At 32.7% G+C, this 20128-nt stretch overlaps 1 protein-coding gene across 6 annotated transcripts; it reads right to left on the bottom strand.

Moving 5' to 3' along the window:
• Positions 1-554: 554 nt before the first annotated feature.
• Positions 555-10432, bottom strand: LOC133190338 (DNA-binding protein RFX2-like). 6 transcript variants are annotated; one of them, XM_061325910.1, is made up of 16 exons: positions 10325-10432; positions 8284-8362; positions 7965-8076; positions 7711-7798; positions 7218-7247; positions 6625-6706; positions 6344-6472; positions 5897-6078; positions 5686-5802; positions 5058-5363; positions 4715-4869; positions 4502-4599; positions 4159-4308; positions 3492-3700; positions 2544-2706; positions 555-2327 (listed from the first exon to the last, which is right to left on the bottom strand). In XM_061325910.1, the coding sequence occupies exons 2-16, from the start codon at positions 8344-8346 to the stop codon at positions 1959-1961; spliced, it is 2253 nt and encodes a 750-aa protein (XP_061181894.1). In that variant the 5' UTR covers positions 8347-8362; positions 10325-10432; the 3' UTR covers positions 555-1958. The 6 variants fall into 6 exon arrangements, with proteins under 6 accessions (XP_061181894.1, XP_061181895.1, XP_061181891.1 ...); XM_061325911.1 differs by having other exon boundaries at positions 7218-7244; XM_061325907.1 differs by lacking the exon at positions 7218-7247 and having other exon boundaries at positions 7666-7798.
• Between the last annotated feature and the right edge of the window lie 9696 nt (positions 10433-20128).

Raw genomic sequence — 20128 nt, 5'->3', positions numbered from 1 at the left:
CCCCCCCACCTTTCCCTCATGTAGTGTTTTAAAATACAATGTACTCCCTATAGACAGCAAGAATGAATAAACGATCAACATATCCAGCTTCTTAAATTCAAGTTGCTGTTATTAAAATCCACATTTACAGTTTTTTAATCTCATAAACTCTGCTATGACCTCTCAGCCTATGCCACTGCATCTAATAGTCGGTAGGTGGGAAAAAACAAAGAACACAAGTCAGAATTTTTTTTTTTTTTTACATGTTCAATCTTGCTTTGTACTCCTGAAAATTTAAAACAAAAATTCAGTCCCTCTTGTGAAATAAATTCCATATCCAACTACAAAACATTGAAAACTCTCAATGTATTCAACCAACAAAATTTGGAAAGATCTACCTTTTTTCTGTTTTTTGTTTTTGGTTTTGTTTTTAAATGCAAGGAATACCTGGTAGATACACAGTAAGCACATGCATTATTCCCTTGAATTTTTATCACAAACAGCAACTTACGTAATTTATCTTTTCAAATCCAGTAGTTATCAATAATATAATCACTGCAAAACAAACACCAAAGTATTTTCAACAATTAGCTTTATTCATTTTAAATTCTTATAACTTGTAATCAAGATTTCCAATCACAAAAATAACTTTTCTGAATCATCAATGTCACAGTCTACAGAATGTGACAGCAGTACTTAAGAAGCAGTCTCATTGAACACAATGCCTTTCCAATTTGTATACTAATAAATAAAATAAATAACTGCAAATCATAAAATTAAGCACTACAAAAAGTTTACCCGCCCGAAATATGATATACACACGTCTTGCTACAGTATAATTATAAACTTTCTGTACAAACATTGTCCTGCTATATTTGGTCTAAGGCACAGATTGTCAGACATCTGACAGAAGATAGGAAATTATTCTAAAATAACTTGTCTAAAATCTTCATCAAATCTACCATATCACATTGATCTATATTCAATTTTAATTCCTAAGAAAAAAAATAACTTAGAGCTACTTGTAAACACATTTGTTTAAATATACATTTTACCTATTTCCTGCTAAATTTAGCAATCACTAGGATAAAAACCAAAGAATTCAAAAAAATTAAATACCCTATTTAGATAATAAATATGACTAGTTTCTAAAACTAAATTCTACAAAATGACAAAGGTACTGTACATGAATAATTTTCTCCAAATTTCTTCTGTATAGAAATGTACACTTTTAAATAATTATACAGCTTGCTACTTCCGTCATGTAACATTTCACAAAACAATCCAACATACTACTTCAACAAATACTGATGTAATCATACTGAATTGAAAATATACACATACATTTAATTGGAGCAGTATTAAATCATGCAAAAAAAAGTGTGACAAGACCAACCATTTGAAAAGAATTTTATGTATTAAACAGCAAGCAATTAAAAACAAATTTGAAACAAAAGTCAAACAATGAACCAGTGATAAATGATTGTATGAAATGTCGTCATGCAATTGCACCACAAGTCAGAGTAACTTTTAGGAGACAAAACTATGAAATGTGCAGATACAGTTGAATTTCATTTTTTTTAAAAGTCTGTTTAAAAACTTTATCACAGTGTTCCCTTTCAGAAACTGGATTTGTCCCTCTGGCCTTCACCTATACATGCAACTTTCCACATACTACATGATAGTTCACTCTCACTTTTTGACGTCACTTGTATCAGTCTTTACGTCATATAAACCATCCTTTAATATACAAAGTCCAGAATATAATGGTTTGCTAATTTACAGATTATCTTAAACATTCTTTGCTGAATCACATCTCCTCTTTTCTAAATCTCAAATAACTTGCAACATGAACTCTTTAAACACTAAATACATAAAAACATATGTACAAAATAGGATGGAATTACAACTTCAAAAAGTTCACAAGATATCAAAGATTTGTTCAGACATGCTCCTTGGGTATATTCTGTTGTTAAACACTACTCCACTTTTAATCTCTTTGTATTCTGTCCATCCCCTGAGCCAACAGCATTAGATACTGGCATCACAACAATGGTTTTAGTTCCTGGTATAGTGCTCCCACTACCAGCCGCTCTTACGGTGACAGTTGTGGGATTTGAACCAGGAGCTGCAGTCACAATAACATTACCATTGACACTGGGGTTTCCTGTGGTACCAGAATTAGACAAGACCATCAGTGTTGTGGCATTGGTCTGTCCAGTCTCACCTTTGTTCAGCAATGTTTGAGCAGAAGTTGTGCTAGCACTTGTTGCAGCTTTACTAAATACTATGGGCTTTGTTTCAGCTTCAAGATTACTCATCAGGACAGCGCTGCTGATATCGATGAACTGTAAAAAATCAAAGATTTTTAGAGATCAAAAAATAATTCCAGAGAGAATTAATTCTAGATGCTACTTCTGGACTTCATGTTATAATCATAAAATAATCTTTCATCAAACAGCATTTTTCTGTCAAAACAAATCTACCTCATTTTGATACCATAATTTTTTAGTGTTAAAAAAATGACAACACAACATGCAAATAGCATTAAATACATAAAATACCTGTCTGACCTCTCCCATGACAGCTATGGGGGTCTCTCCTGTGGCAGCCGCCACCTTGTGCTCCACCAGATAGAACATGTACTCATCATACAACAGGCGGATAAGGTGAAAAGAACCAAAACTTGCTGCACTTCTCAGGGTCAAATCCCTTATCACCATTGAGCTGTAAAATAATTTAGCAAGATTAAATAATGAAGTCATCCTTCAATCACCATAAATGTATTTTCACAACTGTTTAAAACAAGTTACCTTAGGTGGCTCTGTTAAAAACTAAGACACTAAATAACAATATACCTTTTCCTTTAAGTGTCAATGACCTAGTTATACAGAGTTCAAGTGAAATTTCTGATCTCATGTTGTTGGTCATCTTTTTGCCAGCAATAAGCATCTTATATTTCACTACTAGCACTAATTTTTGACCCAAGAATTTTATAATTTTCTCTTGTCTTTGATCTTGTCCATATAATTTGATTCAATGCTGTTGCAAACCCTTAGTTTTTTCAGTTTTTGTTTCAAGTATGAAAATTTAAAGTATGTTTATTTCCTAGTTATCACCCAGTCAAAGTCTGTGATCAATTGATGCTCAGACATTCATGCATAATGCTCATTGAAATCATGCATACTCTTTCCTGCAAGTGCTAAATGTCCAAGAGTAAAGAAAATTTTGAAAGACATTGCATCATGATTAAACCAAATCTTCCTTTTCCTTTTTCCTACAGACACTATACAAATGTACCATAATTAGCTGAATTGGTTTTCTCATTTTATAAAAAAGCTGAAAATGTTCTAAAGTTTATGAAAAATGCAAGAAAATGACCAGAAAAGTAACTTGAGTGATTGATGTGACCTAAATATACAACCAGAAATTAATTCTGATTTCTTAACATTTTCAATTCGACTCAAAGAATACATCCATGCAATTTTTCATAGATTATAAATTGTATTTACCTGTAAAATGACCATTTCAGTAAGAACTGCCTGGCTGCTTTAGGAAAGTTTTCACTCCCTTCATGAGGTTTGAGAACCTGGTTAACTACTCCCTCCAGCCAAACGGCCCACTGCTCCAGTGAGTTCTGGAGCTCCAGGGTCTTCTTAAAGTCATCCTGTAACTGCTGCACCACAGCATCGTCACACTGACACACCCAGGATGCTTGTTCCTGTTCAATTTGAAAAATCTCAACTGGATACTTGCCATTTTGTCTTTTAATCATCATAAAATCTTAAAATGTTTTGAATTTTTTTTAACTCCAAATTTTCATTTAATAATAGGTGTCTAATTCTGCCTATTTCAAACATCTGCAAATGTTGCCATCCAAAGCAGGTCTTTTTTTCTTTTTTTTTTTTAAGTTTTATTGTTTAATGTGTTCATTGTGACAAAAGTGACATTTTGTTATTATTTGGCATTTCATTGTTTTTTAAGGATTGAGCAGTGATCAGATAAATAAATAAATATATATATATATGCAGATTTTTTCTTAAAGTTTTTATTATCATTCTTCGTGTTTTGTTTTTCATTTGGCAATATGCTATAAACTGAACCTTTTATTGTAAGTACATGTAAAAGACCAATATTGTTATTTTTTTGCAAATTAAATTATTTCCATTTTGTACTCACTTGGACATTTGCGAAGTCCACTCTGTTGAGATCAGTTAACATCTGATTGATCTGGGAAGTGTTTTGTAGAACTGCCCTTGCTGCCTGAGCTAAATGGTTGAGTGAGGTGTACCGACGCAGAGTCTGAGCAAAGGCACTAACAGCACTCACCTACAAATTTGAACAGTACAGCTGCATTAAAAGGGGAATAACTCCTCAATTATTATCAGTAGCTAGATTATACATGTATATCACTTCTTCACTTTTAAAATTCAAACAGTCATTTCTACATTTTACTGATAATTATTCCAACTTTCACATTCTCTAACATTTCATGCATCTTTATTATTATTTTTTTTTTTACCTTTGTCTTCACCATTTCCTCTGGGACACCTGTCATGGCACTTTTTAACCAGTTTTCTAAACTTTTGGCAAAATTTCTTATGGCTTGTGTAAGTGAACCTATGAAATGATTTTTTAATATAACAACATAAAAAATGTATTTCAATGGTTCATTTTAACATTCATCAAAACTTTCAGAATCTATAAATAAAAAAAGTCTCAAGCATAGGCTTACTAGGAATAGGTCGTAGAACATCTGGAATCAGAACTTCCACAAGTGCTTGATAAAATGTGTAATCTGCTCTCCTGACCCACTGCTGGAGAGGTTCATATGAACTAACCAAATACAATTTCTCCTTTGGTAATCGCTTCTCATAATCATTGTCAGCTCTATAAAGAACATCATTCTGACAATGTACATGTAAAAATAACTTCCTCATTTTCTATGTACTTTATGAACAGGGAAATTACTTTTATGTCAAAAGTTTCTTATCTACTTTAAAGACAAGGAACTTCAATGAAGAGCTTCCTTTGTTCTCCCTTCATGTAGGGAAATTCAATCTATCAATTATACTTACGTTAACTGATCAGGAGGTTGATTTCTCCAGAAGCCCTGCCATAAAGCCTCGATGAGGGAGAATTGTAAATTGACCACTACATCGACAATAGCCTCGGCATGCTCTCTGTACATTTTCTCAAATGACCTGACATGCTCGATTGTAATTCCTTCAGGGAAAGGCATAGATGTGTCAATATCACCAAAGTTTGGAAGAGCAGCAGATGCATCTCCCAGAAATTGTTGGTGCTGTTCTTGTTGAGCCTTGGCGGGATCATGAGCTCCATGTGGACCATGATTGCTGTCTGAACCATCTACCTCTCCTTTACTGTTAAAAAAAAAAGTTTTCCCTAGATGCAATTGCAAACCTGACATGGACATTGTCCACATTTATTCCTTCTAGTATGACCTGGCATGTGCCTTCACTGAATTTAAAGTCTTTATCTCATATACATGTATGTATGATAGTTTAGAAGTTAGGGCTATGGTGAGAGTTTGTGAAAGATAGACAAACAGACTAAAAATAGAAATTCTTCTCTTTATCATACATGTAATTATCCTATTTTTACTACAATGTTGATTTCACTAGATTTTCCTTCCATGAAAGCAATATATTGGATCTTTATACAGTTGAGGAGGTGTCAACTTACCCTTTACCATGATAAAGAGGCTGTTGCCTGATTGCCATTGTTTCATTGTCAGTGAACTGATTTAAAGGTGAGTTGGCCTTTATCCTTATTCCATAGTAATGGTACTTAGAGTTCCCCCTGAAACAGTCATCATTTTTGTTAACATAAATGCAAAGTGACAATGTTTAAATTCAAATAAATATGATGCAAGATCAAGTAACACTATGCTTACCTTGTACCCAAGCGTCTTGTCCTTAACCCCAAAAAGACCGATCTGATAAGTTTCCCAAAGGAAGCTGGATTCATTGGATCTAAGTTCTGTTCTTGACAGTGTCTCAGATAGTGATTATATAGGGTACTCCTGGGTAGACTCACTCCCTCAGCTGTCTCATAGTTGTCTATCAACCACTGAACCTAAAATATCAAGGTTTTGGTCAACAACAGTACATGTACATGTATACTGTACAATAACCATATTATTTACTTTTTTTAATAGAGTTTTTTCCCACCACATAGCTAACCAAGAAATACAGAAAGGACCAAGTTATCATGAAATATGGATATTTTCCATTTCATGAAGATGCACATGCACTTTTCAGTGATACATATATTCACTAAGTTGAAAGTTTAAGAATTATACCAATTTTTTTTTTCATAAGACAATAAAAAGTACACCAACCGTAGCAGGTGAAGCTCGGGTGGTGTGGGTGAGGGGAGTACCCTCTCCATCCATTGTGCCTCCCTGGATTAGGTAAGTTCCTCCCTGGTGCTGCAAAATCTGTCCCTGAACTGTCTGTACGGTCCCTAACTGCAAAATACATTTACTTTTTACTATAAATCAAGGCAAGTCCTTGTTGAGTTTGTTGTAAGTCTTCAAACAGATGTACAAGTACCACTTATTTGTGATTAGTCATTCCATAATTATAGAGTATTATATGAACAGTATGATGTTCAACTTACCTGCTGCCCTGTACTTTGATAGTATGCACTGGATACTGGTGTATACATTGTCTGTCCATACTCATTCTGATAAGTACCTTGCCTTAAAAACAAAACACGATGGTTAAACATAACTGCTCACAAATTCAGTTCAAGTTGTTGAAATACTTGTGATGAATTTTAAGACAGTTTGTGTGCATTGCAGACATCCATTTTCTGTATTTAAATATCTCTCTTTATAAATTGTTAATGATTTCAAACATAAATTTACTCAATATTCACATCAAATTCATTTGTGTATTAGATTACATTAGAAATTTTACTGTAAACTAACTTTCCCTCACAAAGCTGTCTTTTTCTCAAAATACTAAATGAAGCACTCAAGCATGCCAAAATTTTTTCCTGATTCCACTTTTCTCACTGACATAATTCAGTCACATCACAAGTGAAGAACAGTTAGTTTACAGTAGTCAAAATGGCACCAATGTAATTAAATAAATATTAAGTGTAAAAACATCATAAAGCAAACACTAACTGGTATAAGGATACCTTTCCTTTAAAAGATGTAAAGAAAAAAAATTGGAACAACAAAGTTTGTGAAAATTTAAATTTACCAATGGCCATTATATCTAGGATGTACTCTGCTTTGAAAATAGAAACAATGTCATAAATTACACCATACATATTCTGACAATAGTACAATTTTAAGGGGTAAGTGAGTGCCAATGAGTAACAACAGATACACATTAAGAAGTGGTATTCTCCAATATACACCCATGGTGTCAGTTCATTGGGGGGTGCATGCAGAGCAATGTCCTAACTCCCACAGATAACTCAGTCCCCTTACTGAACAAGCCTTAAAGAAAACCTTAACAGTTTTACAAGAGACCACCAGAGCACCTATTACGGATATAAGGAAACAAATTCATTTTCCCTGAGAGGAACATTGCAAAGCCAATACAATATTCAGAATGTTTGTGCATGACAACCAAGCATTACTGCCACTCAAACCAGTGTGAAGTCCACAGCAGACTGAGGCTTATCTATTACTATATATCGTACATTTGGCCATTTGCGTAGATACCAGGATCTGAGCCATCTACGTACTGTACATGTGTGGGGTAAACTGCTTGTCCTCCTTGTTGGATGGTCACAGTGTCTCCACCCTGTGCCTGATCTCCCAACTGATCTGGAACTAAATTAAAATTACTAATCATATTAGTCACATACAACTACATACATACATACTCAGCAACTCTTCATATAGTAACTAACTGATCTTTCCTAAAGAGTTTTCTTTTTTTTAACAAAAATTTATTTGCAGTTTTTTTTTTTTCATCAAAGGGCATGTCTTCACTTACTTGTAACAATGAACTGTTGGCCAGAATGTGTCTGGGAAGGCTGTATGATAGTTGTCTTTTGGGTCTGTCCATTCTGTGACTGAGATGTAGATGGTGATTTCGAAGAACCCTGCTAAATTACATCATTTTTAAATTAATGACCACAACAGTGATAAGACGCACACAGCACATATATATTTCCTGAAACTTGATTCTCCATAGTTCAAATACACATAGAAAATATCTATATGTACTCAAAAATTCTCAAAATGAATAAAAATTCAGTGTCAAAACATTGACAAATTTGTTTGTTATTATCACAATAAATTGCGAGTCCCACCTGTACTTGAACAACAGTTGGGTTCATTGCCTGCAAATCTGTGACGAATGTCTGTGTAGCCATCAGATCATTTAGGAAACTGTAATGGAATATTGATGCCTGTTGTATAATTCATCATTTCTCCATATATTCATTCAGACATATAAAATGTTATAAAAATCATCATTAAATACTCTCTATACTGCCTTTAAGAGGATTTATGAAACAAGGAAGGCCAAATAGAATAGATATCTTAATTTCTATTTCAAGATATTCCCACACTTATAGTTTCTATAGAAAGTTAAACATAAAATATTACAGCGATTGCAACGAGCTCTATAGACTAACATGTAAAAACAGAGGAAATTCAAACTGAAATCCGTACAGTTGTCAAGTAATTTTTTGTGTGAAACCTTTCTAGAATTCTTTCGCCACATAATTCCATGTGATAATGGTGAATTATCCCAATTATTGCAGTGTGCACCAAAAGCACTAGCTCAATGCCAAAACACCCATAAAAATTTGGTCGGGCTAGTAGAATGCAGACTAGTAGAATTTTCAGCTGTATTAATCCATTTCCATCTCAGTATATTAAATAATTGTCAAAAAAAAAATTCTCTGAAAAGATTAATTTTCTCAATTGAAAATTTTATACTTTTCTACAATTTTCTCATCTTTCTGTCCATGCTCAGTTCGATTTTGTTTATAATTTGTCATTTCCGGTCACCATGTTTAAATAGCTAATGAATGTGAAGAAAAAGTGGAGACAAACACTGTCAATGAATCAAGAAATGTTTTGAATTAAAATCACACCTGAGAGTTTCTAACAAATGGAAAGATTGGTGGGCATTGGGCTATCACTCTGCTATTTACTAACATTTTGTGATGAAATGTTTATAGTGCATCGGACTGCATCCATGCTGTGCAAAACATCACAGTTCAATTACAGGATAAAATGATTGACAGTAAAATGACAGAACAGATGGTTAATAAAAATTTAATTTTTGAAATTAATGAGCTGTAAAATTTTCAATCAAATCTAGAAAGAGTGAAAGCATTCACACCTGGCATGATATGAGGAACTTCTTATTACAGGTGTGTTAACATATTAAATTGCAGTCACAAAATTTTTAAAATATTACAGTTTCAGTAAATCTTCTTATTTTCAATTTTAAAGAGTTCCAAAATATTTTAGTCTAAAAAAAAGATATTTTTTAAACAACTTTTGTATTTTTTTTCCCTGTTGTTGTTAATCTATTTTATTTCCAAAGTCTTTAAAATTCCTCATGTCAAATCAAATCTTTTACTGAATATATAGTCATATTCAAAACTATTTCTCTATTTTGTTTAAGTGGCCCCCTTTTTTTTTTTAATTTTAACCTATAATCATGTCCCATCTTGATTTAAAAAAATTAAAGAATTAGTATATAAAAAGTCTTTTAAGGAAAATATAATACTTACTTAATTTAGTTTGTGAACCAATGAATTACTTTTAAAAAAAATTTCAAAAGAAACTTGTCAATATGATTGCTTTCTTTGACAAGTCTAAACAAGTTGACATACTCCTGACATAATACATATAAACTATACAAAGTTGGACAACTTTGTTAAAATTTTGATTTACATGTCTCAACCATTTTAACACTGAAAACTATGCCCCTTCTACGTTATCTTTCATAACTTTTTAGTTTCCTAGCAACTCAACATTCCACCCAAGTTCAACCAACTCCCAAGGAATTTTTTGAATTTTCTGTCAAAAATAACGCAAAAAATAGGTAAACGTTATAAAGAATATGATAAACTTTTAATTTATGCAATAAAATAGTTGTTACCATGGAAACATTAATAGTCATTGCTAGGATACAAAACCGTTGCTGACCAAAAAACACTTCACTTCTAGATTGGACGCCATTTTCTTTTTAGAAACGGTATCCAACCCAGCGTGCATACCAAATACTTGTAAATTACTAAGAAATGTCTTAATTATTTATTGCAAAAAACATCCCCGAAGAGACATTGATTTACATCTACTACTTTGACCATGATGTAAATGAAAATTCACCTTTTACGTATTGGTGGGTAACAGTCGTCAACAGCTACGGTGGCTATGGCGTTTATTCCTACGGCAACAGTTGCCAGTCTCCCCGCGTCAGCAAAGACACAAGATTCATACGCAGGCAAAACCGGATGTAGTTATATATTCGTTAAAAAGAAGAATATTAATGTAATTTAGACTTAGATATGAGTCAAATATAATACAATATCTAATACATCAAAAGCATCCCTTGATAGAATGTAAACCAGTTTAAAAAATAAATTTTCCTTTGCACTATATTATAGAACGCCCTATTTCCGGAAAAATGTAATTTGGCTCGAGGAAGGCATCAAAATGGCGTACACGAGAAATTATAAATAAAGTGGTTTTCGTATATTCACGTACCTGATTTATTCAAATCGATGTGTTCCTCTTGAGATAAGTGCGCATATTTGAGAATAACATAAGTATGTATGTGAGGAATGCTTAAAAAGTGAATGTTTTTAAAGTGTGTCACAAGACAAGGTTATGGGTCAAACGCCATGCGGTATGCAAATTTTGCCGAACAGTTGGGGGATCTTACAGGGGCGAGGGTGGTGATTTGGGACCATACTAAAACACGAACACTGAAAATTAATGGAAATAGAGCATGTCCATCTATTTAAACCTTGTTTATATAAAAAGAGAATAGGGTTTATCATGTTTATTACCAAATCAGGGCTCAATGGGCAGAAACAGATATATGTAACAGACAGAATGCAACATATAATGAGCAATTCTTCCATTTAGTATATTGGTGGTATATTTAAGTTTCATATGTAGACATAGGTTGTTTTAATTTAAGATATATCTGCATTTTTAATTGATGCAACTAAATTTGCAAACATGTGCATTATTATTATTAATGCTGTACATAAATTTGGGACAAAGTTAACGCACTTTGAAAAAAATATTTCTTTTCAAAGTGCGTTAATATCGACCATATTAACGCACTTAATTTGAAAAAAAATGTGCACGGATTGGTCAATATTCTAGCAAATGCCTATATTATGTCTATCTTTGCAAAAAAAAGTTTTGGAGGGCTAAGCCGCCCTAGCCTTCCTTCCCCCCCCCCCCCCCCCCCCGGTTCCGACGCCTGATGTAGGTATGATGGCAATGAACATTAATGGTTCAATTTTAATTGTCGAGAAATGGGACAAAATGGGGTCCAAGTTTGTAAGCTCATTAAAAATAATCATAATATGATGGTTTTTAAATAGTGATTTGATAAGAATGAAAAAAATATTTATTCCCGCAACAATATGATGGCTCTTTTTTTCAAACAGTAATTTGATAAGTATTAAGAGATATGAAAAATTAACTATTTATGCATATTATACAATTTTGTTTTGTATTGTATTTGATTTTGTAGAACTAAGTTGGCCAAAATACAGTTAGTTGGCTTTTGTTGCTTAGATCAGCGATATATGGTCCCCGAGCCTCTCTTCTTTAATATAACGGGGTGCGTTTTTTTTTCATGGAAGTTTATCTCAATTTTTTCACTATTTTCATATATATTCTCAAATTTCTTGAGAGAAAGTATATCAATTGTATACAGTTATGTAAATACATATATTTGGGTAGGAGAGATAAAGAGTTTGTTCTGAGTGACCTTCTACCTGTCTTGTCCTCGTTCTCGATGAGGGTTGATCAGTTCATCAGTTTTTCGAACGAAATATAACAAAATAATGCAATATATTACTAAAATCTTAGCCCCAAGTTTTTGTTTTATACATATTTTTTTTTTCAAAGTGCGTTAAGTTTCTCCATGGTTTAAAATGTTGATGTACACTCATAACGCATTTTGAAAAAAAACAAACAAAGTGTGTTGACTTTGTCCCAAATTTAATGCACGTTGGAAAAATTTTTCAAAGTGCGTTGCCACAGTGCTAAAGGATATACAGAAATCCACTTCCGCTTTTGTTAAAAACAATTTTTTATTATTATATTCATAATCTGTCTCAGTTTTGCTGACAGTACTGCCTGGGCCAATTTTAAAAAAAAAAAAAAAATATTTAAAAGGAGAGAGAGAAAGAAAAAAAAGAGATCGTTCTCACATGTATGCATATTTCAATTTACCATTCTTTTTCTTAGGACAACACCCAAATATTTATCTTCATCAACAAAATAAATATAATAACATTTTTTATACCTCATTGTTTTACAAGGTTCTCAAAGGAGGATATAACATTGGCGCGTCCCCCTCCCAACCCAACCCCATTCAAAATTTTATTTCTTTTTTAAAAATTTATATATAATTTTTTTTTTTAATTCACTTTTGTAAATTTTGTTTGTTTAAGTTCTATATACTTTCAATTTAGTCCACAGGTAACAATTCATAGTTAAATAATTTATTTAACATATACAGTAATTAAACTCCTTCACAAACAAATGACTTAACATGTTAAATGCGAATATTTGGGATAATCTGGCGTAAATATAGGATGATTTGCTGCAGAAGAGTGGACTGAATTACACACTACCTCAAGCGCTGGAAATGTATGTCTATGATACATAAAAGAAGTATATATATATATATATATATATATATATATATATATATATATATATATATATATATATATATATATATATATATATATATATATAGAAAGCACTACAAAAACCAACAACACTGTATATCCTAAGTGTCGGATCTACTAAGTAGATACAAGGTCAAGGATGGAAATTTATATAAAGCACTAAAAATGACCAACGACACGAACAATAGAAATTGTCAAATTTTCGGGACGCCCTGTCCCTTCCTCAGGACAAAGAAAACTTTTTTCTTTGCTGGCAAATAATTCAATAGCAATAGGTGACACATACGACAAAAGAACAAACCTTTAATAGGGACTTAATAATTTCGAAAGCCCATTAAGTTCATTTTCGTAGGTTAAAAAATATTTTTTCGCGTTATAACGAAACTTTTCGCGTTCTAACGCAAAACTTTCGCGAATAAACGTGTAAATTTCGTGTTAAAACGCGAAACATTCGCGTTATAACGCGAAACTTTCCCTGTAAAACAGAGACATTTGCATAAATCTCCATTTTCTTTTAATTTAATGATCTAGTTTACTCATTACAATGAAAAATGAAAGACTATTTTGAACTTGGATTACCACAAGCTGAAATTTTATGTTTTCTCGCCATTGAATGTGTCTTTCCGTTTCCTAAATCTTTTTTGCCTTCAACGTTATAACGCGAAACTTTCGCGTTTATCCGCGAAAGTTACGCGTTATAAAGAGCGAAACTTTCCCTGTAAAACAGAGACATTTGCATAAATCTCCATTTTCTTTTAATTTAATGATCTAGTTTACTCATTTCAATGAAAAATGAAAGACTATTTTGAACTTGGATTATCACAAGCTGAAATTTTATGTTTTCTCGCCATTGAATGTGTCTTTCCCTTTTCTAAATCTTTTTTGCCTTCAACGTTATAACGCGAAACTTTCCCTTTTATTCGCGAAAGTTACGCGTTATAATGCGAAACTTTCGCGTTTATTTGCGAAAGATACGCGTTATAACGCGAAAGTTACGCGTTTATTCGCAAAAGTTTCGCGTTATAATGCGAAAAATTTTTAAACCTACGAAAATGAGCTCAATGGGCTTTCGTATTTAATTAACATTTGTTGGTATACGTATGTATACTAGATATATTACTGAAAATCATAATAACGTAACTTTTGCTTAGGGTAAAATATCTAGTTATATCTTTTAGTGTGTCTTTTTACCCTATGTAAGGTATCTGTATATTTGTGAACTTTTTTTTTATAAAAAAAAGGTGGTGGTGGTTGTGGGCGTCCCCAAATAAATTGCCAACATATAATATACAGTAGTGCTTCCTTAATAATGGTGCCTGTGACCTTTTTTATTACTTGTCTAGGAATTTCTGTAGGGTTGTGCCTCCCTTATGTGCCTTATTTATTTTCATGTCAATGAAGGACAGATTATTTACTTTCAAGATGACCAAGGGAATATTATTACAAAACCGCAAAAGCCCATAAGTATCAAGTAAAACAAAAAAATACACCCCTCTATCTCTATTAGAAAATTTTTCTTGTAATTCAGAGACAATAATTTCTGGTCATAAAAGCATTTGGCTTCAAGTTGATAAACGGGAAAATGTACCAGATGTATAATTTTATTAAACGTGTTATGATCGTTTAGGAATCCAAAACAGAGAAATTTTGCAGATTTTATATATTCAGAGAATAAAATAATGTAAATTTACACGAGGCCCATGGCCACATCGCACACCTGAGTCCATATGGCCCTGCTGTTCTTCATCAGCAGATTTCTTCTCCTACATATTCATATGTAAAGCTTTGATCGCCTATTCTAGCCACACCCTACCCAAAGGGGTCATGTTCTGAAGAAATTGAATCTACACTATCTGAGGATACTTCCATATTCATATGACTAATCACGGCTTTGCTGTTCTTGAAAACAGAATTTTAATGATGTCTGCCACCCTACCCTGGGGAGGGGGGGGGGGGTAGCTGCAGATCTGTAGCTCGCTGGTCTGAAAAACAAATTGGGATGGACGACCAGAGAGCTCGATTTATTTCTCCGTATATTTAAACTGCCATCCCAAAATATTACTAACCTGTGTTCCTAACATAGTCAAAGAATGTATTAGGAACACACAGTTAGTAATATTTTGATATGTACGAAGAAATAAATCGAGAAACAGCGCACTTTTTTTGTGCGCAATAAATATACACTTTTTTCAATGGGTGGCACTGTAGCTCTCTGGTCGTCTATCCCAATTTTTTTCAGACCAGCGAGCTACAGATCTGCAGCTAAAGTGGGGGGGGGGGCATGATTTGAATAAAATTAAATCTACACTACCTGTGGAAGTGGAAGCTTCCATGTCAATATGAATGATAAGGCTTTGTTGTTTATGAGAAGATTTTTAAAGATTTTTTCCTATATATGTTAATATGTAAAACTTCTATCCCCCATTATGGCCCCACCCTACTACTGAAAGATGACTTGAACAAACTTGAATCAACAATACCTGGGGATGCTTCCATATCAATATGAATAATCATGGTTTTGTTCTTGAGAAGATTTCTCCTATATATTCCTTTGTAAAACTTCGATCCCCCATTGTGGCCCCACCCTACCCCCGGGGGTCATGATTTAAATAAATCTGGCCCCAGGATCATGAAACAGACTTAGACTTAAGTCAAATTTTCAATCGCCTGTAAAATGTTTATTAATTATTGAATTAATCTCTAAATTTGCAGATAAAATCACTTATGTGAAGCAATATTGAAAAATATTTTAATTTTGGTCTGCTCGACTTCTACAACATTTTAGCACAACAGGAAAATTTTGACTTAAGCTTACGATGCTTCATGATCCCGGGGCCTGATTCTGTACTACCAGACGATGCCTCCATATCAATATGTCTGATCGTGGCTTTCTTGTTCTTGATATTTTTAAAGATTTTTCGTATATCATGTATATATTCCTATGTACTAAAACTTTCATCCCCTATTGTGCCCCCCCCCCTTCCCGGTCATGATTTGAACAAATTTGATTCTACACTACCTGAGGATGCCTCCATATCAATATGTCTAAATGTGGCTTTGTTGTTCTTGATTTTTCCTATATAAATATTCCTATGTAAAACTTTCACCCCCATGCTTTCATATCAAATAAGTCTAATTGTGGCTTTTTGTTCTTGAAAAGATTTTTAAACAACAGGCCCATGGGCCACATCGCTCATCTGAGCACTTCAACTACGAGTTCTGTATTTTATGAATGGTATCAACCTATCCTTAAAGGGAGTGATTAGAACAAACTTAAATCTATACTAACTGAGGATGCTAATATATTTCTTTGACAAATCATGGCTTTAGAAGTTTTTAAAAAGATGTTTTTCCTATAAGTTTTATCTTCTATTGTGGTCCCACCCTACCCCCAGGGGGTCATAATTTGAACAAACTTGAATCTACACTACCCAAGGATGCTTCCATATAAATATGACCAATCATGGCTTCTAAAGTGGTTCTTGAGAAGAAGATTTTTAAAGATTTTTCCTATGTATTCCCATGTAAATCTTTGATCATTTATTGTGACCCAGCCCTACCTCCAGTGGTCATGATTTGCAAAAACTTGATTCTACACTACCTGAGGATGCTTCCATATAAATATGACTAATTATAGCTTTGCTGTTCTTGAGAAGAAGATTCTTCCTATATATTCTTATGTAATTTTTTGATCATCTATTGTGGGCCTACCCTACCTCAGGTATCTTGATTTGAACAAATTTAAATCTACACTACCTGATTTTGCTTCCATATAAATACGACCAATCATGGCTTTGCTATTCTTTAGAAGAAGATTTTTTCTATGTAAATCTTTGATCAACCATTGTGCCCCCCCCCCCCCCCCCCCGGTCATGATTTGAACAAACTTGAATCTACCTGAGGATGTGTCTACACAAGTTTCATCTTTCCTGGCCCAGTGGTTATGGAGAAGATTTTAAAGACTTTTTCTATGTATTACTATGTAAAACTTTGATCATCCATTGCAGCGCCGCCCTACCCCCGGGGGTCATGATTTGAACAAAATTTTTCAAAAAATCATAATTATCTCCCCTTTGAAGAAGGCTTGGCCCTTCATTTGAACAAACTTGAATCCCCTTTACCCAAGGATACTTTGTGGCAAGTTTGGTTGAAGTTGGTCAAGTGGTACTTGAGAAGAAGTCGAAAATGTTAAAAGTTTACAGACAGACAGGCAGACGGACGTCGGACAAAATATGATCAGAAAAGCTCACTTGTGCTTTCAGCTCAGATGAGCTAAAAAATTTTCCTATATATTCCTATATAAAACTTTGATCCCCCATTGTGGCCACACCCTACCCCAGGGGTCATGATTTGAACAAATTTGAATCTACATTATGTAATGAAGGTTTCATGGGAGTTTCAACTTTTATGGCCCAGAGGTTCTTGAGAAGATTTTTAAAAGATGACACAAAATTTTCATAAATTCTTACTTATCTCCCCTTGAAAGAGGGTGTGGCCCTTCATTTGAACAAGCTCGAATTTCCTTCATGCAAAGATGCTTTGTGGCAAGTTTGGTCGAAATTGGCCCAGTGGTTCTTAAGAAGAAGTTGAAAATGTGAAAAGTTTACAGACGGACAGACAGATGCCAGACAAAATGTGATCAGAAAAGTTCACTTGAGCTTTCAGCTCAGGTGAGCTAATAAGGAATAACTGTCTGGGCTTTTTTATTTATATGTATGATGTACATTGTAATCATAGGCATGTAGTATGTGGGGGGGGGGGGGGGAGGGGGCATTGCATGCACCCCTTTTCCAAAGCTTATCTTCTACTGTTAATTTAGTATAATATTAATGACTGAAAGGCCAGTTCCCCTCCCAGTTTCTATTACAATTTAATCAAAAACTCCCATATTGATATATTAAAAAATCCTTGTAATAAGTTAAACCCTTCCCCCACCCCCACAAAGACAGGAAGAGATGAAAGATTTCAAAGTAAAGGAGGGTTTGTGATAAATCCTCAAAGACATCTTAGACTGCCTTTAGACTCAGTGAGAACTCAACAAGTTTAATTGCATGACAAAGAAATAGTTTATTTTACTATGAATCATAAATTTTAACTGAGAACACAGCATCATATATAACAAGGGAAAAACATTTTATACAATTATTGCATTACTTGTCATGCTTATGAGGAAAAACTAGGGAAAAAAATGAATATCTAGAAAACCTATTTCTACTACTTGTGTACTTAGTTGCACATGGTGCATTTATAACATTAAAATGTACAAAGCGAAGAATATACAGCATTATCAATAAATTCTTTTGTAATTAAAAAAAAAATTGTGGAGAGAGCATCCAAAACAAATGAAAACTTTAAATAAAAAGATAAAAATAATTAGTACATTAAGGCCTGCTGTGCAAATCAAAGAGAAAAAAAAGAGAGAATATAGTAAGAACTCATATTTGGTTTATTGGAATGTTATGTTGAAACATATCAAAAGGTAATCATGAAACCAAGATATCACTGTAATTTTTTTCAATATCAGTGCAGAGAATTTTTTTTAAATGTATTAATTGGCTGGCATAAAAAAAGTTATTTGAAATTTAAGAGGGCAATGAAACTTGAGCTGATGACTCTATCTTCAAAACAATCACAGGCCTGTTGATCTTGAGGTCAATGGTTAAAGGTCAAGATAAAAAATTCAGTTCTTTTGATGTAAAACATATATCTTGGTTAAACTGCTCTATAAAAAATTCAAACTTATGGGCAGTCTTACAATATACAAACCCTCTCCTACATTAATGTAAATATACAATAAGGCTCATAATTTATATGTGTTTCCAAATACAATTAAAAATGCAAATAATACATGAATCTTGGATTCAATTAACCCTATGCACAACTTCAAAATTTACAGCTTTAATGAGGAATACAGTATACAACTTATCTATATGAATAAAACTGCCAATTAATACATGTATTTTACCAATAGTGGATAAAATGAAAGAAAAAATGAAAAGGTAATTATATATGTTGACTTAAATATATCAACAACATTGTCATTATTAAATTCTTATACACAGTCAGAAATAATTCAGATATGTGAAGTTGTTAACATATTGTTTATCTGATGTTATAAAGTACTAATTAAATATTGCTTATACTATTAAGTTAATGATAAAGGTAATGGGTGTCTTTATACAAAGACATAAGCGGAGGGAGGGAGGGAGGGAAATTTTTCACTTCATGTATATATTTCTCAAACATGAAATTAAAACTTATGCCTAGCACAATGAATTTGCTAATATATTGTATGGAAGTGAAAAAAAAAGTTAAAGAAAAAGTAGAGTTTTAACATATAAAATTTATACTTCACTACCTATGAAAATTTAAAAGAGAAGAAAATATACCAGAATATCTAACTTGTAAAAAAACTTGTATTTATATGTACGATGCATTGGGTATTATTTTTCTAGATTATGTGATTTTTCCAGTTTTCGTAAAGTTATTTAAAAATACACTATCAAAATAAATATTGCTGTCTGAAATGAACTTAACATAAAGAAATGAAAATGAAACTTCAGAAAATTAAATCTATCGATACTGCCCTTCATAAAGTTATATTTATAAAGAAAACAAAAGAATTTCAAAATATATTACAATAAGCTCCTCAAGCTAAAAACTCAAAGGGGACTTCTTTTTCATTTCAGAATAAGTCAAACTTTTCTAATTTCATATATGTATGAATGTATATAATGCTGTATGAATCAATAGATATCAAAGTAAAAATGAGTTGCGGGAAAAATCAAAATGAAGCAAAATTGAGTTAGGGGTGAGACATAGTCTTGGTGACATCCCCTGCCATTTTGTTCCTCTAAATGTAAAAAGAGAAGAGACTGATCAGTCTTTTCAAGAGAAAAATAGAAAAGAAAACTAGCTTTATAAAAATATAAGATTTTTAAACAATTTTATTAAGTTTTCAAATTAATATTAACAGAATAAAGAGAATATTCTTCTTAACTAAAAAAGAAAGGAAAAAGAAAGGTACAGTATTGATAACAAAAAAAATGCTGCATAATAGGTAATTTATCCATTTTTCAAATTCTTACTTTATGCAAAAAAAAAACAAAAAAAAATATATTAAACAGCAAAATAGTATTACTCTATGAAATGAAATGAAATTGCAAATTCAAACTTATAGCCTTTAATATGGATATAATAAATAAATATATGTTATAATAAAATATTCATTTACTTCAAACTACATGTT

The sequence above is a fragment of the Saccostrea echinata genome, unplaced genomic scaffold, assembly GCF_033153115.1.
Source record: "Saccostrea echinata isolate AGI-Se365-2 ecotype Australia unplaced genomic scaffold, CSIRO_AGI_Sech_v1 ptg000022l, whole genome shotgun sequence".
NCBI classification, from domain to species: Eukaryota; Metazoa; Mollusca; class Bivalvia; order Ostreida; family Ostreidae; genus Saccostrea; species Saccostrea echinata.
Note: the sequence above shows the minus strand (reverse complement) of the source record. Positions and strands in the feature narration are given on the sequence as shown.

Coding starts and splice junctions, on each gene's coding strand:
- LOC133190338 (XM_061325907.1), bottom strand. CDS start 8,346: ATGGCTACACAGACATTCGTCACAGATTTGCAGGCAATGAACCCAACT. Junction 4,600..4,714: donor TGTTCTACGACCTATTCCTA/GTAAGCCTATGC, acceptor ATCATTTCATAG/GTTCACTTACACAAGCCATA. Junction 2,707..3,491: donor CTGAAATGGTCATTTTACAG/GTAAATACAATT, acceptor ATTATTTTACAG/CTCAATGGTGATAAGGGATT.